The sequence below is a fragment of the Leptodactylus fuscus genome, chromosome 1, assembly GCF_031893055.1.
Source record: "Leptodactylus fuscus isolate aLepFus1 chromosome 1, aLepFus1.hap2, whole genome shotgun sequence".
NCBI classification, from domain to species: Eukaryota; Metazoa; Chordata; class Amphibia; order Anura; family Leptodactylidae; genus Leptodactylus; species Leptodactylus fuscus.
In genome coordinates, this window is record NC_134265.1 from 296,668,529 (window position 1) to 296,693,237 (window position 24,709).

At 40.3% G+C, this 24,709-nt stretch overlaps 1 protein-coding gene across 1 annotated transcript in view; it reads left to right on the forward strand.

Annotated features, from left to right (window-relative positions):
* Nucleotides 1-24,709, forward strand: part of GALNTL6 (polypeptide N-acetylgalactosaminyltransferase like 6) — a 1,127,066-nt gene that overhangs the window by 1,008,145 nt on the left and 94,212 nt on the right. Inside the window, exon 7 of the mRNA XM_075258272.1 lies at nucleotides 10,623-10,740. Coding sequence (XP_075114373.1) covers nucleotides 10,623-10,740 — 118 coding nt within the window. The remainder of the gene's footprint in view (nucleotides 1-10,622; nucleotides 10,741-24,709) is intronic.

Here is a 24,709-nt window from a genome sequence, read left to right on the forward strand (position 1 = left end):
GTGTGGAGACTTGTTAAGCCTTTAGCACTCCACTTTGCAAGGAACTATGGGAAGAATATGCAAATCCGCCTTCCATGATGTAATTAGGAAGACAGTTGCTGCCTCATTGTTGCAAACCAATAGAGGGCGCTCACTGGAATGTGCAAGCCTGTCTTAAGACAGGATTCCAGTGAAATAACCCAATAATGGCTGCTCCCTTTAGCCTCATGCTCGACCTTCCAAGAGGCCTTTGTTTAGCAATGACGCTGGGATTATTACCAGGTTATAGTCTCTCAATCGAGGACACACACCTATATGGTGGTCTCTCCCTAAGGAGTGACAATATCCCCCGAACCCTATAGTGTGTGTGTGTGTGTGTGTGTGTGTGTGTGTGTGTGTGTGTGTGTGTGTGTGTGTGTGTGTGTGTGTGTGTGTGTGTGTGTGTGTGTGTGTGTGTGTGTGTGTGTGTGTGTGTGTGTGTGTGTGTGTGTGTGTGTGTGTGTGTGTGTTAACTCTAGACATCCATTAGTTTTCTATAGTTAGTTTTTAATTAATTTTCTTTCTGGAGTAGAATGTTTTTGCTAATGACAAGGTGCTGAGTTTTCCCTCAGATGTGATTTATAGCTAGTTTAATACTGAGTTATTTGAATCTCAGAACAAGACATATTGATCTCCATATTGAGTGAATGAAATGACAACTTCACATGTGAATTCCTCGTGCAGCCTATTTGCGAATGACATCTCCCAGTGGGAGATTCATACATCAAATTAGAAAGATTGGGGTAGCAAATAATGGAATCTATACACAATTTGCCTTTATTAGTCTGTATATCAATATAAACTGAACACAAAGTCTCCGAATCTGCAAGCTACCTTGTCAGTGAGACAGTATGTATTCTGCTGAATATTTTCCGATGGACCATTTAAAAAATCTATTAAAGGGTTATTCCAGGTTTTTATTTAAATAGCCTAGATCAGTAAGAGGCCAACAGCCAGCCCCTGCAAGTATCAGATGTTCAGGGTTGCATCTGATACCTATATTATATAGTTAATTGGGCCTAAAGCAAATAGCTCCATCCCCTGTATAGTGGCAGGGTGCCATTACTACAGCTCTGCTCCCATGGACATCAATGGATGCTGAGCTGTAGTAACAGTGCTCAATGATTATGCAAGACACAGTGCTATCTGCTCCAAGCACTGTGCACTGTTAGTCTTAAAGAGGACCTTTCATGTCTTTGGGCACATGCGGTTTTATATTCCGCTAGAAAGCCGACAGTGTGCTGAATATAGCATACTGTCGGCTTTCATGTTATGTGCCAGACGGGAAGAGTAATTACCGATAGCTCTTCACTGTCAGAAGGGAATTCCTGACGCTTAGCCGGGAACGCCCCTCCTGGTAGTACTGTCCGTAGTTCTGTACTGTCATAGGGAGTGTTCCTTACCACCCAGCAATGACGCTGAGCGGTAAGGAAAGCCCCTCGGACCCAGTACTAATCTATGGACGAGTACTGTCAGGAAGGGGGGAATTCCTCACTGCACAGCGTCATGGCTGGAGGATAAGGAACGCCCCCTCTCACAGAATTCAGTGCACTGTCGGCCTTCTAGCAGTGTATAAAACTGTGTGTGCCCGAGGACATGAAAGCTCCTCTTTAAGGATAGACCATTGAGAAAAATCCTGGATACAACTTAAAGGTGTATAATTTTGTTATCAACGTAATGGAACTGGTGTAGTTTTCAGCTGTAACTTGCACAAATTTTCTGGCATAAGTTATAATACTACATTCTGCCCACTTTTTGATAAGTAGGGAACAGGATCCACAATGAAGAAAAGGCACGATTTTTGCACAAAAAAACAGCACATGCAACAAAAATTCTGATTTTTTAATACCTTGTACGCTAGATAATTGGCAAACAAGGCATTACAAATTGCTACCATACTGTATGTTAATACAAGCACATCTTAGATTATTTCCCCCTTGAAAGTTTTCTTGCATGAATAAGAACAGATCTTATCATTAGCGCTCATTGTATTTCCATGATTTCCCTACCAGTGGACCTAGGGCAAGGTTACTGTTTCATATATTTTTCTCCTCTGATTGACATTAGTAGCTTTAATACAACATTATTAAGTAATAACATGGCTTCTAAAACCTCTGCTTATGAGAGGCTAAAATCACGGTCTCTGAAAGAAAATCATTTTTCTTGACTTCAGCAACTACAGTATATAGTTACCTGTACCAAATCCGAGACATCATTCTGCAAACCTTATAATAAATTCTTTTTCAGGAACAGTTTCTGAAAGGGAAAAGTAAACATAATTGCTGGACGGTAAGCAATGCCTCCCCTGATAGTACAAGGCTATGAAGAATACTGTCAAGGGGAAGGCATTGCTCAGAGCCTAGCAATGTTGGTAGGGTGTAAGGTCTACCTTTCTGATGGCACCAATATCTCCAGCACCGGGGCGTGTACCAGAAAAGCAGACTGTCGTCTTTCTAGCGGTATATATTACCCCACATCTATACGGACGTGAAAGGTCCTGTTTAAGGCTAAGATGGGCCATGTTCATAAGGGTTTGTAAAAGGTGAAAGAAAAATAAAAGTAAAAAAGTTTTTAAATACTAAGAAAAAAATAAAATTTTCCCATTTTCCCCACATTACATATAAAAATAAACCACAGATTAGGTAAAATAAAAACACAAGGCATCCTGCTCATCAGATGGTGGACTCTAGAATATGCCAATTAAAAATGGATAATAAAATTGCCATTAGAATAAAAAAAATATTAATTCTATGCCCTGTGAATGCCATTATGGAAATAAATCAAAATGTTTGCTGCTGAGCCACTCCAAAAAATGTGAATAAAATTAGAATTTTAATACCAAGTCTGAGCCATCTATTAATTATTTCACCTCCTACCCCCTCAATAGCCTTTTGATAGGTGAAAATACATATTGAAGTGCTTAAGAAATGTGGGAAATGTTTCTGTCCTCAGTTTTCCCTCTCGACCAATCGACAGCAGTAAATAAGCAACATGTTTCAGAAAGAAATTTCTAGCAACTACAGAAGCATGTCTTATGATCCTTCCCAGTGGTGCTGACATATAAAGATACATGGAAAAGCATCATAATGCTCATTGGCATATGGAGGAAGTTTATTTCTTGCCAACCAAAAAAACTTGATGGCAACCTATAAGACCTTGGAAGTAATGAAGCTTTAGCTAGAAACAAATGATTCCTGCACTTCTTCTCTCTGAGAGCTCTTGCTCTGACTATGTAATAAAACGCTGATATGACACCACTTTAATGACAGGGAAGATTCCAATACATTTGTAATACTTAGATCATTTTGCTATGTCAATAACTTTCAAGTATAATAACGTACGTAATATTCTAATAATATATCACATCAAATTGAAGTTAGGTTGCATAAAAAGCTTGAAAACAATTAAAATGCAAAAGACTTCTGTCTAATCTCCCATGTAAGCAGACTTCACTGACTTTCCATAAAGTAATTGTAAAAGACAAGACGGGTGTAGACAAGAATTAAAAAGTGGATTAACTTTACATCTGAATTATTTTAATTCATTTTGGAACAGAGTGCTTAGCACAATCTAACCACTGGAGAGTAAATCAGTCTGATGTTATTCTCTTCAGATCATCTGCTGCTTCCTCAGCTGAAGCTAAATGTAAGAAGAGCACAGCATCTGGATACAATTCAGCATCGTGGCACAGTCTAAGACCGAAGCCTTTACTCACAAAGATACATTTCAAGGAGATATAATAGAAACTGAAATATACCAGCAGTGATAAGATTTTGTATAGTATATGCATTAACATTCCATTATTTTTTATGTTGTTATGTAGCGTTGAGCCGATCTTGAGATTTCAGGATCGATTTTAAAATCCGATTTCCGATCATTTTCCAGCCCATCCCGATCGCAATTGTTAAATTTGCACGATCGCCGATCAAAATCCGATCTTTTCCAATCCAGATCGGTCAACCCTACTCAATGCTTCTCTATGGGAAAAGTCACTTTTAGGGTTAAGCCAATGTTGAGATTTCAAAATCTGATTTCCGATCATTTTCCAGCCTGTCCCAATCGTGATCATGAAATTTGCTCGATCGCTCAACCCTATTGTTATGTCACAATTAGAGATGAGCGAGTACTGTTCGGATCAGCTGATCCGAATAGCACGCTCGCATAGAAATGAATGGACGTAGCCGGCACGCGGGGGGTTAAGCGGCCGGCCGACGTCAAAGCGGAAGTACCAGCTGCATCCACTCTTTTCTATGGAGCGTGCTGTTCGAATCGGCTGATCCGAACAGTACTCGCTCATCTCTAGTCACAATATTTGGTATATTGGATAATACCACTCCTTGAGGAGTGGGCACCTTTGCAGGCATATGGAGACTTACAAAGCCATTTTCGCTCCACTAGGGGATACTTGTTTGGTATATTGTCATATATGTCATTTGTAATCACACATAGTTCAAAATTTTAGCATTTATCGTATAACCTGTTATACATGTACACAGACATTTCTGAGACTTGGAAATAGTTAATTTCTCTTCTTTTTCATGTTAATTATTCCATGGTAGACCATGGCTATCGCAAGTCTCCAGCATATTTCTGTATAGTCATAGCAGTATTTCAGCACATTTATATCTAGACACACCTGTCGCAGAGCTTTTGTCTTTCTGTGAGTCATTCCTCATAAGCTAAAAAAAATTGGAAAGAATTCAGTATGGCTCAAATATCACTGAGCATTTGCCAAAACCCAACTCAATATGTATACATGTGCCCACATTAAGTAATATGACTGTGTAGGTATGATTCTGTTATTATAATACCTGAAGAATGAGATGTTTGTGAGTAGTTGGCTAGTATACAAGTAACAGTGTTATGGCTTTACACATTGCCCTGTAGTTATAGTAATAGGCTGAAAGTAATAGGACCATATTCATTATTATGATGTTAATATATGCATTAATCACTTTTGAAGATATTTGGTATGAATTACTATGTCTATTTATAACTAATGACCATTTATATATAAAATATTTGAAGACCCCCAAAGTCTTCTCTTTTTTTTTTTTTTTTTTTATTGAAATCCGGAGATTTTGATTTGTATCACCCATGTACTAAAAAAAGTGGGGACATGCCCCACTAAAAAAAAGTGCACAAGGATGTGGTCCAATGCAAGCTCTCTGTAACATCTCTGCCTGTTCAAGTCAGTGCGCCACCCTCTGCTCGCATGCGGTGGTGTCAGGTCCAGGGCGGGTTCATCCTTCCCTATTTAGTCTTGGCTCACATTCACACTGGTGCCTATTATTGCCTTGTGCTTGCTGGCTTTCTCTTGCTATTATTTTACTTAAATTCTTAATCCTGACCTTGGCTTTTCCTATTTGACTATTCTTTTGGACTTCGATTTGGCACTTCATCGCTCAACTATTACTGAACCCTGGCTAACTGACCTCCCTTTGTTGTTGTTTGTCTTGTCTGCATTTTGTGTATCACATATATAGGAAGGGATCATCTCCAAGTTGCCTCCTATTACATAGGATAGGGCCTGGATGGAGGTGGTGAAATGTAGTCTTTAATCAAAGAACCTTGCTGTGCGACTTCTGCAGTTTCCAAATTTGCCTCTGTTATTCAACTTTGGAGACCCATTTTCATGTAAGTTGCAGTTCATTCATTTGCAAATGGAGGGAAAGTGGTTTTCTTGGTTTAGCTTGCTGGGCTTTGGTCTAGATTCACAGGCATAGCTCTTCACCATTATTTGCATATGAATAAACATCAATTTATATGAACATTGAGCTCCAAAGTTGAATAGCAGAGGCATATTTAGAAACTGTAGAATCCCCTCTATAAGGTACTATGATTAGGTGTATAACCAATTTACTGCCAACAGAGTCCCTTTATATTACTATGTATCCAGCATATTAGGTCAGTTTCACATTAATAGGAGCATGTAGACAACAGAACATGAGACACAGAAGTATCTCGCAGACATTTGACTTTCTGTAAGACTGCCAAGGTTGTTGCCCTTGATTGTCATCTATATACTGTTACCCGTCAGTTTTATCCCAAGAACTATTGCAAAGTTGACAGGGAATGTCGCGAAGATCAGAGAATAATCAAAATATGATTGTATATGTCTCCAGCAGCCTCATTTAAAGTTGAGCCAGTACATTTGGCGTAGGAGCAGACAAACCGCTGAAATCATGCTTGTCCTCTGTGCTGGTGATCTATTGACTACAAGTCATATCACAGGAAGAAATTATTTTTCTGCAGTATTTCATTTATTGATCATCTGCTTAGCTGTCCAAATCCTGGCAAGGCAATAAACTAATTGGTTACAAAAAGAAAGAGAAAAAACATAGACGTAAATGGCATTGCTATGTTGAGAGTCTATGAACGACCTGTCAGACTTACTCTTGATAGCCTCCTTGTTTAGGTGACACAACATTCTCAAAATGCCACTTGACATTTCCATAGACATGATGCTGCTGTTCTGTCAGCACTGAATCCAAATTGTTGGCAAGCTAACCGTAATTTCAAGATTTTAATGAATTTTTCTGAGATACTTTGCAAATCCAAACAGAGTTGCATAAAATACAATGACAATTAAAAATGTTTTGTGCAAACCAAAGCATCTTTATGATAAATAACACACACATATATATATATATATATCTATATATATATATATATATATATATATATATATATATATATATATATATATATCAGACCTCTTCAGAAAGTTCGTGGAAGGTAGAAAAAGTTAACCCCATGAAAGTGATTTTTAAATATACAAGTAGATACATGAATAAGGAACTAAAATTTACTAATCCTATAAATAAATAAGGAAAAGAAGACAAAAAGTTGTACATTAATGACTATACGATAGTACAAATGCTGCAATGTAATGTAATTCAGTGGAAAAAAAAAAACATTTTAAGGTACTTTCGGTACAGTACTGTACATGTGTTCTTCTATTCTCCCCCAAAAATGTAAAAAATAATACACACCCCAAAATGGTGCCATTGATGTATAGAAATTGACAGTCAACATACAAGATCTTTTTAGCTTTTCAGATGGAAAAAAGTCTCATGGAATGCAAACCCTAAAATACGTATGCTAGACTCTAGGGAGAATTTATTAGAAACCCAATCACAGTACCTTGTAAAGGGGATTCTACAGTTTCCAAATATACCTCTGTTAGGCCAAGGCCCCACTGGGCGGAAACACAGCGCTTTTAGGCATTGCGGAAATTCAGCGGAAAAAAACACTGCGTTTTACAGTACCAGCATAGTGAATGCAATTTTGTCTAATCCTAGCCCCACACTGGAAAAAAATGTTATGGAAAAGTTGCATGTTTCAAAAACGTTTGCGTTTTTCAAAAATGCAGCATGTCAATTATAGTTGCGAAAACGCTGAGTTTTTCCCTCCATAGATTTCTATGGAAAGTGTGAAAACTGCAGTAAAAACGCAGCATGATAAATGTGTTGTGGAATCTCCACAGAAACACAGCAGAAAGGCATCAAAATCCACAGACAAAAACTCACTGTTTTGCTTGGTTGAGGCCAAGACCCCACGGGACGGAACCGCCGCGCTAAAGCGCAGTGCTTTGAACAGGAAGCTCACAGAGTTTTCATCTGCGGACTTTGTTACAATTATATCTATGGGAACGCCACCGGCGTTTCCGTAGATATAATTTGCATGCTGCGATTTTCAAAACTGCAACAGTTTTGGAAATTGCAGCGTGTCCGCGCTGCGATTTTTTCAACAAAGTGGGCATGGAATTCGCATGAATCCTATCCACTTTGCAAGTACTGTAAAACGCCACGTTTTTTCCGCGGTGTCTCCGCCGAGGCCGAATCGCGGTGTTTACGACCTGTGGGGCCCCGGCCTAAATAGCAGAGGACCATAATTCCTTAGGATTTTCAGCATAGCCTTTCTATTACCTTTATTGCACAAGAGAAATTCGAGCTAAAACGCAATGAAAAACTCTACAGAAAACGCATATGAATGAGTTTTTCAGTACAAAACTGAAAAACGTGATGAAACTCGCATGTACATGCGGGGTTTTTTCCGTTACAGAAAATGCAGCATTTTCTCTGCGGTTTTTACGCTGCATTTTTTTGCTGCATTTCCGCCCAGTGGGGCCTTAGCCTTATTCAGCTTTGGAGTCCCATTCTCATGTAAATTCATGTTTTATTTGCAAATGAGGAGGGAATCTAGAGTTGAAACCACTGCACAGACAGTCTAAGGACACGCCCCCCCCATGCACTTTGCCCTCATTTACATATATATAAAACATTGACATGTATGAAAATGAGTCTCCAAAGCTGTATAACAGAGGTATATTTGGAAACTATAGAATAACCACTACTGGGATTAGGTTTTTAGCTAATTTTCTGCTGACAGTCTAAGCCCCGGTAATGACTCCACAAATACCATATTCTGTGATGTACTGATAAAGCCATTGGCAATATTAATTAATAATAGAAGTGTATTCATAATAATGAATGGTTAGTCCCATTTTCGTATCCTTTAGTTTGTCTATTCTGATTCTGGAGCATCTATTTTTTAGGTATAGGAGGTTTAACAAGTTCCTCTACAGTACATTGCAGCCATATTCTCTTCCATCCTCTCCTCACTGCCAGTTATTCTGATTCTGGAGCATCTATTTTTTAGGTATAGGAGGTTTAACAAGTTCCTCTACAGTGTATTACACCCATATTCTCTTCCATCCTCTCCTCACTGCCAGTTATTCTGGTTCTGGAGCTCAGCGAGACCTCCTAGTATTGAGAGTCTAAATGAGTAATACAGGCCAGTGAGACAATTTTTGTGTTGCAAAGCTTGGACCAGTCATTGACTGTGTATGTGAGAGTCAGTTTTTTTGGCCTTTGGTGAATGAATGAGCTCTTGGTCTTGGATGTGGATTCCCTGTGTATGTAAGTGCAAACCCTGTGCTTTGAGGATTCGAGTGACTGAGCAAGGTACTGGAATAAAAACAATAACATTCTCAATCTCAATCATTATCCCTGAATTTTTTTCTCATAATATCATAAATATGAAAAGACAAAGCATTGGATTATTTTCATTCTCAGGTAACAGATAGGCCTGAGTGGATTAAAATAATCTGTGCATGACGCACCCAATGTCTACTTCCAGCATAGCCTTGTCTTATTAGTATCTACTTGTGAAATATTTATGATGTTTATCTAAAAGTAAGTTACAGTGTAAGAAAGTAAAGGTAGAATTTACATGGTGACTATGCTTTATCACAGTATATTTAGGATACAGGTATATTTATTCCTGTCTTACGTCAAAGCTCCTGATGACTTGTGTGAAAACATAGGTAAAGACAGCGCTAATCTATCTTCAGGGTGACATTCACATATACCAGGTTGAGGGTTGACATTTAATGAAAAATGTATGCTTGTCATTGTGAATGAGTGATGCTGTTTTCTGGATAATAAACATGCATATTCATTGGCAAAGTTGTTTGTCAATTTTATTTAAATTATTTTATTTTGGCAACTATTAAGTGATGTAATTACAGAACATATATGACAAGACAACATGGAATCTAGAAATGTGTTAGTATGAATATTAGCCATGTACACTGCTTACTGCACTGCCATGGTTTGTGTTCTTGTTCTGTAAACCCTTTTCAAAGCAGAAATGTTTCCTTAAAACTATATTCACATGGCAGTGAATAATGACGGTGTGACATTCATTTTATTAACGGATTAAATTTAATGATGGATGAATGAGAGCTATCCACATGAACATTAGTTTGACGTAAAAACATAGATCAGGTTCTATTTTTGTCCGTTTTCACAGATTCCTCAATACAATCAAATGTATGAATAGACCTCAGAGTATAATATACATAGTATACTGTATATAGTAGGGTATAGCTTGGGAGTGGTGAACCCAAAATTTTTGGAAAATTCATTGATACCACTGTGGGACATAATACTGTGTGGAGGGGCCACTATGGGACATTATACCATGTTGAGGGGCCGCTATGGGCCATTATACTGTGTGAAGGAGACGTTATGGGACATTATACTGTGTGGAGGTGCCACTATAGGACAATATACCATTTGCATGGAGCACTATGGGACATTATACTGTGTGGAGGCCACTATGGGACATTATACTGTGTGGAGGCCACTATAGGACAATATACCATTTGCATGGGCCACTATGGGACATTATACTGTGTTGAGGGGCCACTATGGGACATTATTCTGTATGACGGTATGTTTTTGCACAAAACATGCAGGCATGTTTCCAATAAAAATGAGAAAGTACAGGTGCATCCTGGGAAACAGAAGTAAATACATGTGTCTTGAATCATCTCATGGCAGCACTTCTGTTTTATGGTTTGTGGTATATGACTTTAGTATAGTGGTCATCAACCTTACAATTATTGCATGGCACTCCAAGTACTTCATCTTTGATTATTTTATTTACATAGGCACGCTGTATAAAAAAGGTTGCCTACCCCTGCTCTACAAGATGTCCTGCACATTTACCCACTGCAAACAAAAAATAGTTATAAATCTGTTTAAAAAATATATTTATTTAGTTCATCTGTTGCTATCTCTTCTGTGCCTTAGGTCTCCTGTTATGGCCGGTGGATTGTTTGCCGTTAATCGGAAGTGGTTTTGGGAATTAGGAGGCTATGATCCTGGTTTAGAAATCTGGGGAGGAGAGCAATATGAAATATCTTTTAAGGTAAGAACCATCCAAAATCACCAAAAAATCCTTACCTTTATAATAGCAACCACTTGTTAATATGAATTAATTTCTATTTATTTCTACGTGTTACTTTATGTATCTATTTTACTTGTATTGACCTATATGGATAATGATATGTGAGCCTATTGAAGAGTCTGCAAACGGTCTCAAACAAGTATCATTTATTCAGGTGCAGATTTTAACAAGTTTAATTAAAAAAAGTGAATTTATAATGTATTGGAAATGTATATATATAATGCAGTGCCGTACCCTGTGTAGTGTACCTTTAATTGTGAAGGCCAAGTCAAGGTGACATGAGCGCATGCCTTAGGTGATCTATGCAGTGTCTTGAAATAGATCTGCTTTACATATTGGAGTGAGAATGCCCATCTCATGACAGAGCTACAAAGTAGTAGGAAAAGAGTAACAGCAAAATATCAAAATCATTTTTGTCACATAATGTAACAAACCTGTCCCAGGGCTGCACATGCTATGAGACAACTTCAGGTGGCATCTGCTGGCACAAGGCAAAGCTGAGGGTTGGCAATTTTTTAATTAGTTTATTCCATCAGGTTGTCCTGTCCTGTCCCAGGGCTGCATATGCTATGAGACAACATCAGGTGGCATCTCCTGGCACAAGGCAAAGCTGAGGGGTGGCAACTTTTTAAATTAGTTTATTCCATCAGGTTGCGACTCCTATTTTATTCTCTGATTCCCTCTTTCTGTCCAATACCGCCACTTCGTCTAGAGGGCGTTGTACCATTCTTTAACTTCTGCACCCTGTAGTCAGAAGTGGAGGCCACATATCACAGAACTGGGGATCCATGAGTAAAATATCAACTGTTCCTTTTGGAATAATCAAATAGGTTGCGGACAAACTTGGGCAGCACGACAGGGTGAGTATACAGAAAAAACAGTTATTCTCACCCCTCCTGTACATCCAGTGGTGCTGTGAGTGGACCACAGCAGTCATATAGGCCTTGTAGAGCATCATGACATTGTGTGAACACAAAGGCTCACTCACAGGCCTCAGTGGTGACCCCGTTTCAAGTGATGTCAGATGGAGGTCTGAAGAGGATATCTTGTATAGTCGGTGCTGCCAAGTATGAGTGTTTGTTATTTTTTCTCACCTTCCCCTGGCCTCCCCTAATTATATTCTTGGGTCTGAGGAGACCCCAGAGTATAACTCTGCTTCATGAGTGGCAAACTCCAAAAGTTTTGGGTTTAGTCCGAACCTAAAACTTCAGAAAAATTGTGTCCTTTAAAAGGGAAAATGTACTATATGGGGTACTATATGGGGACCAGTACAAATGGCAATATACTGTGGGGGTCAGTAAAGGGCGTGTTATATTTGGAAGGTGGCAATAAAGAGGGTAATACACTGTGGGGGGTTAATAAAGGGGGTGTTATACTGTGAAGTGTCAGAAAGGGGATAATATTCAGTAAAAAAAAAATATTATACTGTGTGTGGGCCAAATAAAGGGATTTTTTGATATGTAAAAAAGGGGACATGACCTACAATTTTAATTAGGGGGGCTCCATCTTGGAAAAAAAAAATCCATATGGATATATATATATATATATATATATATATATATATATATATATATTTTTTTTTGGGGGGGGATGCTTTTCTGTAGTTTTCAATAGGCAGCCGAGATTCAAGGTTCAGCCTTGTCCAGATCCCCACCCCCAATGCAGGAAAAAAAATATCAATACAAAGGTAACCTAGTAGCTATTATTCTCAGGAGACAACTGATCCGCCCAGTATTTCTGTTTGTTAATACATTACTACTAGCCACCATTTGTTTGATAATATATCCTCTCGATAGGACCCTATGCACTTGTTCCTTTTCGCTCCGAAATAGTGGCAAGTTGGAAAGGGTAATGTTTAAATCCATGTTTAATTCTGGTTCTATGTCATATTACTGTACCGTTGCAGTTCCTATATTCAGTACTGAATTCTGAATAGTTCAGGATTAAAAAAAAAATCTTTACTGTATATCGTTGACTTTTAGACTAGGCTACCTTAAATTGCCCCATTTCCAATTGCATTATAATCTGTCATTGAAGAGGATATAATTGGAATCTGGTCATCTCCTGCTTGTCAGGAAACCATAGGAACAGTGTGAAGAGTCAGGTACTAAATTACCTGGGTTGGTTTTGTATTACTGACAGTTTCTGTGATGACAAATGTGCCACTCACATTCTTCACAATATCACTGAATCTAATTAATGAACAGTGACCTCGGGAATAGACTGTCTCCACTTACGCTAAGAAAACTTTAACAATATATCCAGTGGATTATTCATAGAGTTTTTAGATACTTATGCTGACTTGGGCTAAGATACTGTACTTTGGGAAATATAGTGTTATTTTATACATTTGAGGTTCAGGTACTCTGACATCTTACAAATGCAAAATGCTGAATATTACATGGGAAAAAATTATGTGCAAGGGCATAAATGTATATATTTTTGCATATTTTACTTTAAACAAATTGGAGAATATGTTGAAATTTAAAGTTAATTTAAAGAATAAGTTAACTAACTACGAGCAAAAAAAACAAACAAAAAAAACCAAACAAACAAAAAGCAACCCACAAACAAAATGGCGTAGTTGCAGCTATGTAAGGTTAATAAATTGGAAGTGCTTCACATTTTGCTCCTTTACAAAAGTACTGTTATATTGTGTTCATGTATTTAAATGGAGTACTTTTTTCCCACCAGTTTCAGTTTTGAAATGGTGGACATCCGGGAACACCCAGAGGCCCCATTATAGTCAAAGAGGTTTGCTGGTGTCTGTGTGTACCAGCTGAAACAGCAATCCAGCTCTCCGTCGTTCAGGTTCAACTGCAGTCCCGTACAACAGAGGGTATAATGCTAGTGTGAATCTAGTGTAAGGCTCTGTTCCCATTCCCCATTGTTACCAATTAGAGATGAGCGAACAGTGTTCTATCGAACACATGTTCGATCGGATATCAGGGTGTTCGCCATGTTCGAATCGAATCGAACACCGCGTGGTAAAGTGCGCCAAAATTCGATTCCCCTCCCACCTTCCCTGGCGCCTTTTTTGCACCAATAACAGCGCAGGGGAGGTGGGACAGGAACTACGACACCGGGGGCATTGAAAAAAATTGGAAAAAGTCATTGGCTGCCGAAATCAGGTGACCTCCATTTTAGACGAATAGTGGATTTCAAATCCGGGTCATATGAGAATGTGAACTTTGTGACTATGAGACAGGGATAGCTGTACAGGCAGGGATAGCTAGGGATAACCTTTATTTAGGGGGGAATGTTATTAAAAATAACTTTTTGGGGCTCTATCGGGTGTGTAATTGTGATTTTTGTGAGATAAACTTTTTCCCATAGGGATGCATTGGCCAGCGCTGATTGGCCAGAGTACGGAACTCGACCAATCAGCGCTGGCTCTGCTGGAGGAGGCGGAGTCTAAGATCGCTCCACACCAGTCTCCATTCAGGTCCGACCTTAGACTCCGCCTCCTCCAGCAGAGCCAGCGCTGATTGGCCGAATTCCGTACTCTGGCCAATCAGCACTGGCTAATGCATTGTATTGGCGTGATGAAGCAGTGCTGAATGTGTGTGCTTAGCACACACATTCAGCTCTACTTCATCGGGCTAATAGAATGCATTGGCCAATCAGCGCTGGCCAATGCATTCTATTAGCTTGATGAAGCAGAGTGTGCACAAGGGTTCAAGCGCACCCTCGGCTCTGATGTAGCAGAGCCGAGGCTGCACAAGGGTTCAAGCGCACCCTCGGCTCTGATGTAGCAGAGCCGATGGTGCACTTGAACCCTTGTGCACCCTCGGCTCTGCTACATCAGAGCCGAGGGTGCGCTTGAACCCTTGTGCAGCCTTGGCTCTGCTACATCAGAGCCGAGGGTGCGCTTGAACCCTTGTGCACACTCTGCTTCATCAAGCTAATAGAATGCATTGGCCAGCGCTGATTGGCCAATGCATTCTATTAGCCCGATGAAGTAGAGCTGAATGTGTGTGCTAAGCACACACATTCAGCACTGCTTCATCACGCCAATACAATGCATTAGCCAGTGCTGATTGGCCAGAGTACGGAATTCGGCCAATCAGCGCTGGCTCTGCTGGAGGAGGCGGAGTCTAAGGTCGGACCTGAATGGAGACTGGTGTGGAGCGATCTTAGACTCCGCCTCCTCCAGCAGAGCCAGCGCTGATTGGTCGAGTTCCGTACTCTGGCCAATCAGCGCTGGCCAATGCATTCTATTAGCCCGATGAAGTAGAGCTGAATGTGTGTGCTAAGCACACACATTCAGCACTGCTTCATCACGCCAATACAATGCATTAGCCAGTGCTGATTGGCCAGAGTACGGAATTCGGCCAATCAGCGCTGGCTCTGCTGGAGGAGGCGGAGTCTAAGGTCGGACCTGAATGGAGACTGGTGTGGAGCGATCTTAGACTCCGCCTCCTCCAGCAGAGCCAGCGCTGATTGGTCGAGTTCCGTACTCTGGCCAATCAGCGCTGGCCAATGCATTCTATTAGCCCGATGAAGTAGAGCTGAATGTGTGTGCTAAGCACACACATTCAGCACTGCTTCATCACGCCAATACAATGCATTAGCCAGTGCTGATTGGCCAGAGTACGGAATTCGGCCAATCAGCGCTGGCTCTGCTGGAGGAGGCGGAGTCTAAGGTCGGACCTGAATGGAGACTGGTGTGGAGCGATCTTAGACTCCGCCTCCTCCAGCAGAGCCAGCGCTGATTGGTCGAGTTCCGTACTCTGGCCAATCAGCGCTGGCCAATGCATTCTATTAGGCCGATGAAGTAGAGCTGAATGTGTGTGCTTAGCACACACATTCAGCTCTACTTCATCGGGCTAATAGAATGCATTGGCCAATCAGCGCTGGCCAATGCATTCTGTTAGCGTGAACTGAGTTTGCACAGGGGTTCTAGTGCACCCTCGGCTCTGCTACATCAGATTGCTACATCTGATGTAGCAGTGCCGAGTGTGCATCAGATGTGTAGTTGAGCAAAACTGACTCAGCACTGCTAAGTCTCTGCATTCGCATAGGAATGCATTGGCCAGCCTTCGGCCAATCAGCGCTGGCTCTGCCGGAGGAGGCGGAGTCTAAGGTCGGACCTGAATGGAGACTGGTGTGGAGCGATCTTAGACTCCGCCTCCTCCAGCAGAGCCAGCGCTGATTGGTCGAGTTCCGTACTCTGGCCAATCAGCACTGGCCAATGCATTTCTATGGGGAAAAGTTAGCTTGCGAAAATCGCAAACTGACAGGGATTTCCATGAAATAAAGTGACTTTTATGCCCCCAGACATACTTCCCCTGCTGTCCCAGTGTCATTCCAGGGTGTTGGTATCATTTCCTGGGGTGTCATAGTGGACTTGGTGACCCTCCAGACACGAATTTGGGTTTCCCCCTTAACGAGTTTATGTTCCCCATAGACTATAATGGGGTTCGAAACCCATTCGAACACTCGAACAGTGAGCGGCTGTTCGAATCGAATTTTGAACCTCGAACATTTTAGTGTTCGCTCATCTCTATTACCAATGCTTGCAGTGCCAAACTGTGTAGGGACGCACTGATATTGAAAGGGGAATAGTAATGTCCACTGTCATTTATAAATATCTAGGAGATAAATAAAAAAAAAACAGTAATACAGATTTCTAAGGAAAGATGTTTCATTATCTTGCTAAATATTTCAATATAAAGATCGACAAATGTTTATCAAGCAGAGAAGACAGGTGAGGTGAGATTTTGTCTAAAATTAAAGCACAATTGTCTTATACTGTAAACTTCGGCTTTAATGTTTTTTTGTTTTTTTAAAAAACTTTTATTTAGAAATATGAAAGAACATATAAAGGATAATAACTGACAGATTACATACAAAATTGTTGTAAAAAACAAGAATGATAACAATATAAGTAATATACAGTAAAGTAGAGGCTCTCCGAGTGTTCAGAGAGCATTCGAGGTTGAACAAGATAACAGTGTCAGAATAATGATTGTATAGGGGCCACACGGTGGCTCAGTGGTTAGCAGTGCAGCCTTGCAGCACTGGAGTCCTGGTGTTCAAATCCCACCAAGGGCAAAAAAAAACATCTGCAAGGAGTTTGTATGTTCTCCCCGTGTTTGCATGGATTTCCATCCCATATTCCAAAAAAGACATACTGATAGGGAAAAATGTACATTGTGAGCTCTATGTGGGCTCACAATCTACATTTAAAAAAAAAAAAAAAAAAGAATAATGATTGTATTGTGTGGTGATGGTTGTATATCTATGGCATCAGGTGAATGTGGAGGGTGGTTAATTCCCCAATATCATGCCCCACTCTCCAACTAGTGATTTCTTCAAATCTGGCTATTTGATTCACTTTCTCAATCAAGTTTGCAAAGATGGATCTCATTGTTTTGAAAAATGAAGAAGGAAGGCGTATAGGGAGCATATGGAGTCAGTATAAGATTGTGGGAAGAGCGTACGTCTGTAGTAAGCTACGTCTGCCAAACCACGAGAATGGAAGAGAATTATAAGAAAGGAGGGTGGCTTTAACATCTGCTAAAAGGGGAAGGAAGTTTTCTTCATATAACTTAGAAGGATCTGCCGTGAGCTTAATGCCTAAGTATTTGATGGATTTAGTGGTCCATTTCAAAGGAGAAATAGACTTCAGTCTTTCCATTCTATGGCGTGGGATATTTATGTTTAGGACTTCAGATTTTTCTAGGTTTGTTTTGTAGCCTGAAATATGTCCGTAATGGGTGAGAAGCTCAAGGATTTTGGGGAGTCCGGACTCTGGATTGGCCACTAAGAATAATACGTCATCCGCAAATGCTGCGGAATGGAGAGTAGTTGGGTCAATTTTCAAGCCTAGGATGTCTAGGTGTTCTCTGACAGCCTGGAGCAAAGGTTCTAAGGTGAGAATGAAAAGTGAGGGAGAGAGGGGACAGCCTTGTCTGGTTCCATTATGTATGTCAAAGCAAGAGGTGAGGGTGTCATTGATTTTGAGGCGGGCGTGCGGTTGATCATAAAGAGTGAATAGTGCTGATATACAGTATAATGTTTTATTACACTGAAATCTAATTGAAATTTCTGGTCAAGAAGGCAATTTATTAGCCAAGTGGGATGACTGCAAATTGAAATAGTTAATCTTATCCTGTGCTTGTACATAATCTGTATATACAGTAGTTTGCAAGTAATGTATAGATTCCCTCTTAAATGGGATATACCACTGTGAGCCTGGAGTAGAATTTGTTATGACCCAGGCAGTTCATTCTGGAACGGAGGGGAATAATGGTTTCCTCTCCCAGCTTTTGGGGAGTGTGGAAGCAAAAAGACATCACTGACACTCCTCACTTGCCCTGCATGATCCAGACAGCGACAGTCCTCATAGAAACAATCCTGCCTGCACATCAGGACAGATTGGTCAACTTGTTAGCTTTCACCGAGAGGGGCTTTTGGTAAAGACTGTATGGGACTTTCTGTAGGTGAATGAAGGTGGCACACAGAGCAGAACAAGGCTTAGTAGGCAAAGCACAGACTGCCAGCCAGGTGTACCAACTGCCTACTCTGCTCCTATTCACAATGGTAAACTTGGAAGATGTTATACTGAGTTCGACCTTAAGTAAGTTACCCTGTTTTCTGCATATATCATAAGTCTTATTCCAGCAGGACCATCATGAGCACTCCTAGTTCTATCAGGCTTAGAAAGGCTAACTACAACTAGGACATGTCTTAGGGTAGAGACTGCCACCACCATCAGTTATATTACAGGGCCCCTAAACAATGCAACAGACAAGAAGGAAAGCTGGAGGAAACGGGTTAAGTTCATACCCACCATGGCACGTACAAGTAGTACTTCTTCCAGTCTCTGCACTTCCTTTAATGGATTGCGGCAATAAACCAATTTCAAAATCCGGACATTTCACAAAGACGTGGTCAAATACATTATTCAGTTCGATGGACGTATTTTATGGACTAAAACAACGACAGTAAACAGTCAGTAATGTCAGAATCAATCTGAATGAACAGTTAATGTTCTCTCTTTGTTAGTTTGAGCCCACAGACATACAATAATTATGTTAGGCCAGCCTAGTCATTGATCATAATCACCAGCCATAACTGCATGGCAGTTTAATTCATTTCCATGCGAGTATATCATTATAGTATATTACTTAGGCCACTAAATCACGGTGACTGCATTAACATGACAGCATTCAGAAAGCATTTGCATTCCTTATAATTATTTTTGGAGCATCCTACATTTTCTGTTTTTGATATGAATACAGTTTGGAGGACCTGTTTATATGGCTTCATCTGTGTCATTCTGACAGGAGTATATAAGGATGTTGTTCAGGGTGCACATAAATTACGTGGTTGGAACAGTATGCTCATCGTGAGCTAGATATTTCAGCCGAGGGTAGACTCCTATTAGACTTATTGTGTGTGTTTATGATGAACAGAGAGAGACGATCAATGAATAGAGGAGGGTATATATACTGTATACTGTATAGTGTTCCACATACAAAAACACTATTATATGAAAATATATCAAATAAAATCTAAAAAGACATAGCCACAAGGACACATGCGGAGTTCTCTCAACACCAGTAATTTGGATAAGTGCTTTTAATTTGCATCTTGAAACTCTTCTCAAACTAAACACTAGTTACATAGATTTCAAAGTGTAGGTTTGTTTAGAGCCTTTAATTTGGAAAATATTAAAGAATTGCTCAAATTGCAATTTTTAAGTATATTGGTGGAATTTCTCACATTAGCAGTGTGAGGCATCCAAAAATAGAACAGGACAGCTAGGGAAATTTCAATTGCTGAATGTTTAAATCCCCTCGTGTAAGCCATAGCTTGTTGCAAGTAAAAATCTATAGTTTGTTCACAAAACACAGAATCCCAAAATTCTTCAATCTTTGCTGAACTATTGTTGCATTGATTTCAAGGGATTATATTAATGGCACTTTTAAGAACATTAGATAGATAGGGAATTGCTATTCAAGCAATTCCTTTATACTGCTGTATTGCAGATTTGTAAGGCTTAAAGTGTTTAACTTTGAACTCCACTTTCAATGTCGTTTATATGGTAAATCTTATACACATAATTCCACTGTGTTCATAACCCTCTTTGGTTATCCATGGACTGCAATACAGGTCCCATACTGTACTACCTCATGCAGTGGCTTAGCTATAGGGGTTGCAGCAGTTATAGTTGTATCTGAGCACCTAATCCAAGGGGCCCAAAGGCCCTTTCGCCATGATATTGCTGTCTACTCTATTGAATTGTAACTACCTTCTCCCTACACAGCACGGCAGCATGTGCGTCTTCTATTCTCCTCTCAGCTACTCGGTCTCCTGCTCTCACAACCATTGGCACCAGAGAATAGGAGTCAGGGGATTGTCACATCATCGCTGTGTAAGTGGCCAAGTTATATAGTTATGTTATTCAATACAGTAGACAGCTATACTGTGTACTGTAGGGGAAACTATTACCTCTGGAGGCGCTATTATCTATGTAGGGGGATTGTTAGCTGTGGAGGGCACTATTAGGGCATTATTATTACTTATGTGGGGGAACTATTACCTGTGGGACCACTATTACTTATGTAAGAGGGAGTATTACCTGTGAGGAAACTCATTAGCTGGGTAAAGGTGGAAATGATTGCTTTTTTGGAAGATAAAAGGGGGTACTGTTCTCTGTCTTCCTTTATGCGGATTTAAGTGGAAAACTGATACATTGCAAGAGACACAAGAGGGGCACTTTTAAATTGCTGAGGGTGCAAGTACTCTATACTATTAACATGTAACATTTGAGGGACTTAAAGGGAGCCCCTGGCTGTTACTGATGACTTTAGGTGCAACTCATCTAGCTGTTACCTACAAAAGTACTCCGATGAGTCTGCAAATAGTAGGCTTCGTCACAGATGGAGATGACAGGGAGTACAAAGAATTAAACTGAGATTTTGTTGAATGGTGCCAGCGGAACCACCTCAGGATTGATGGAAATGCTGGAAAGACCAAGGAGATAGTAGTGGACTTCAGCAAGCGGAGAAGTTCTCTGATTCCGGTGGAGATCCAGGGGACAGGCATTGAGATAGTTAAGACGTATAAAGTACCTGGGTGTGCTCCTCAATAATAGACTGGACTGGGCTGATCACATGAGTGTGCTGCACAGAAAGGGCCACAGCAGGCTCTACCTGCTCAGGAGGCTGAGAGACTTTAGAGTCCAGGGGGCACTTTTTAGGATACTGTCCATGGTGAGCTCCATGCTGGAGAACAACTCCCACCCCATGTATTAGACCTTGATGACACTTGGCATTACTGTCAGTGACTGACTGCTTCACCCCAAGTGTGAGACTTAGCGCTATTGGAGGTCCCTTCCTCTCAACCACAGTCAGGCTACATAATCAACATCAGGCTAAGCGAAGATCACTCCGCACAGAGAACTAAATGATCTTGGAGTCTCTTTTTTTCTTTAGCTGCTATGACTCCTAGTATTTTTCTCCTATCTGCTATTCTGAGCATATGTGTATCTCTTTCTGTAATATATTACTGTTATTATCCTGTATCCGTAGTATCATGCTGCTGTAACACATGAAAATTTCCCCATGGTGGGACTATTAAAGGATTATCTCTCTTATCACAAGTCACATAAGAGACCCAGTGATGTCGCTTAAAGGTTGGGTAGGGCTATACAGTGACTTTGGCTGCAACTCCTGTAACATAACCAAAGATTACTGTATTGTCCTTTGATTCCTTCAATAAGATTAGTGAATGGAGTTGCATTGTAACCTCTAGAGTGCTGCAACTGTTATTTCTATTTGCTATAACTTTGAGCACTTTCCTTTTTATTTATTTTTTTGTTACGTTGCGGTCACAACATCTCCTAGTTCACAATGCAACTTCAGTCACTTACATTCATGAAGAAGTGGCAGGGCAACAAGACAATCCTTAGTTGTGGAGTCATGGCTAAAGTATTAATGTAGCCTTAGTGCTGTGCTGACTAAATTCTTAAAGGGGTTATGCCACAATAAGGGGTTTGCATGTTGTGAGTGTACCACTGGTGAAAGTAGATGCATCACTGGTGGATGCAGGTAATTCAATTCCAAGTTACTTTGGAAGATAGCTTAAGTACAGCACTTGGCTATATCTGATGTTCCCATTGAAGTGAATGGGAGCTGGGGTATTTCTGCATTCAAAAGGGGGTAGACCTGCTTTCACCACAGCTACGTTTACTTACTTACTCTACTTTCTTAGAGTTTGTGGAGGTCTTGGACAAAGGATAAAATTGTCATGACAAAACCCCTTTAATATGCCTTTAACATTGTCAGAACCTCTCCCTTGTGCTTCCATATCCTAGTCAGTAACTATGAAATATATGAGATATACTGAGGATATGCAGTCTAGCTATCTATCTGCATGTGTATACACATCAGATATGTAGTATGATCTACATAATATAGATAGAAAAAAGGGGGAAAAGGAATTATACTCAGCCCTCCTGCAGTAGTCCGTCTTAGATTTTTCTTTTTATCTCCATTTGACTTTTAAATTCTTGCGACACCTTGCCCGGATGAGGAGCTCCCTCGGCATGGAGTGAAATAACCACTGAGGAAGGATTGTTATCTGAAACGCGTCTGTCTGACGCAGGCTTTTCCTGTGCATTGCGTGCTGTTTTATTTACATTGCGATAACAAGAAATAAAGAAATAAAGAAGACTTATATTGGACTTTCTTATCTCGTTGCTGGATGATCCTTTGTATTCTATGTTGGGTATGATCTACATAGTATGATCAGAATATGACACTGATGGCCACTCTTCCGTACAACTGTTTAATCCCTGTATAGTGGTTTTATAGCCCCTACTTCTTAGGAACTCTTTTAGACCCTTTCAATACATGGGCACTAAAGCTCAATATGGTTGCCCTTCCTATTGCTGTCTTTGTTCCCAATCGTCTTTCAAATGACTTTTTTCTGCATATCCTAGTTGTAATTTTTCTATTTTTACTAATGATTTACTCTGGAGGTAAAAACATAAATGAATAGCTGGTTGTAAGTGAGCAAGTGACTATCAATGGCTGATCAGCAAGGTTATGATGTGCATATAAAGGCAAGCCGTTATAGATACTACTTTACATTGAACCTAAGGCCAGCCCTGACTGTATTATTCAGGTCGCTGTACAACAGTATATAGCTAGCTTGTAAACTGTAACAGGAAACAGGCAAAAAAATACATTAAAGGGTCATTCCCATCTTATTGCCAGGATATGTTGTGACTTTGTTAATAGTGTGGGATTGATCTCTGGAGCCTCAATTTGTTCCGGAGCGGCCTGGAACCTCCATTTGCGGAGATTCCTTGGAAGAGAGGATACAGCGTTACAATAAAGTTGTCAGTAAGTTATTCTGTAACATTGCACCAGTTATTTCCAAACAGAGGTAAGGATGGGAGGATTACTTAAGTTCTTCTGTAAGGCTCTTTTGGAAACAGTATGGAAAATAATTGCAGAACATTATCACTTGCAGGCTCTGTCCATCTCTATGTTCGATTGTACGTCAGCTGCACCTTAAGGCAACAATAGAGATGTAATATTTGGTGTAATTACATTACAATACTACTGTACGATGTGCCTTATTGTTTCATTACCTTGACATTTCTTCTCATATATTGAGTTCTCTGAGTCATTTCTTATGTTACAGAAATAAAATTAAAGAAACACAAAACATTAAGTATAAAAAATTAGCAAATTATGTCCATAGAATCCATTTTGTGGCTAACAGCAGATGCTCTTGTAAATACATCTTAAATGCAGACATATTTCTGCTTCTCCAAATCTGACAGCAAATCAATCTACATTTCTGGCACAATTAAGAACATGGGACTGTAATCACCTTAGGGGGCAATTAACATCTATACTAATGACACTACAACAGATTTAAAGGGAACTTTAACTGGAAAATGAGAAGATGGTACACATAGACTGTCAGAAGTTTAAAATGTGTGACATGATTTTTCTCTCTCTGTCTCTCTATCTGTCTCTCCATCTCTGTTTCTCTCTCTCTCTTTCTCTCCCTCTCTGTCTCTGTTTCTCTCTCTATATATCTGTTTCTCTGTCTGTCTCTCTCTCTCTCTCTCTCTCTCTCTGTCTTTCTCTCTGTCTCTCCGACTCTCTGTCTCTGTCTCTCCCTCTCTGTCTCTGTCTCTCTCTCTGTTTCTCTCTATTTCTCTCTCTGTCTCTCTCTCAGTCTTTCTCTCTGTCTATCTGACTCTCTTTCTCTGTTTCTTTCTCTCTGTCTCTGTTTCTCTGTCTCTCTCTGTTTCTCTCTCTCTGTCTCTCTCTCAGTCTTTCTCTCTGTCTCTCTGACTCTCTCTGTTTCTGCCTCTGTCTCTCCCTGTCTCTGTTTCTCTGTCTCTCTGACTCTCTCTGTCTCTCCCTGTCTCTGTTTCTCTGTCTCTCTGACTCTCTCTGTCTCTCCCTGTCTCTGTTTCTCTGTCTCTCTCTCTGTTTCTCTCTCTGTCTCTCCACCTATCTCTGTCTTTGATTCTTTCTTTCTGTCTCTGTCACTCCCTCTCTCTCTCTGTCTCTCTCTCTTTCTCTCTGTCTCTCTCTCTTTGTTTCTGTCTCTCTGTCTCTCTCTTTGTCTCTGTCTCTCTGTCTCTCTCTTTGTCTCTCTGTCTCTCTCTCTGTCTCTGTTTCTGCCTCTGTCTCTCCCTGTCTCTGTCTCTCTCTCTGTTTCTCTCTGTCTCTCCATCTCTCTCTGTCTCTGTTTCTTTCTTTCTGTCTCTGTCACTCCCTCTCTCTCTCTGTCTCTCTCTCTTTCTCTCTGTCTCTCTCTTTGTCTCTGTCTCTCTCTCTGTCTCTCTCTCTTTCTGTTTCTCTCTCTCTGTCTCTCCATCTATCTCTGTCTCTGTTTCTCTCTCTATTTCTCTCTCTGTCTCTCTCTGTCTTTCTCTCTGTCTTGC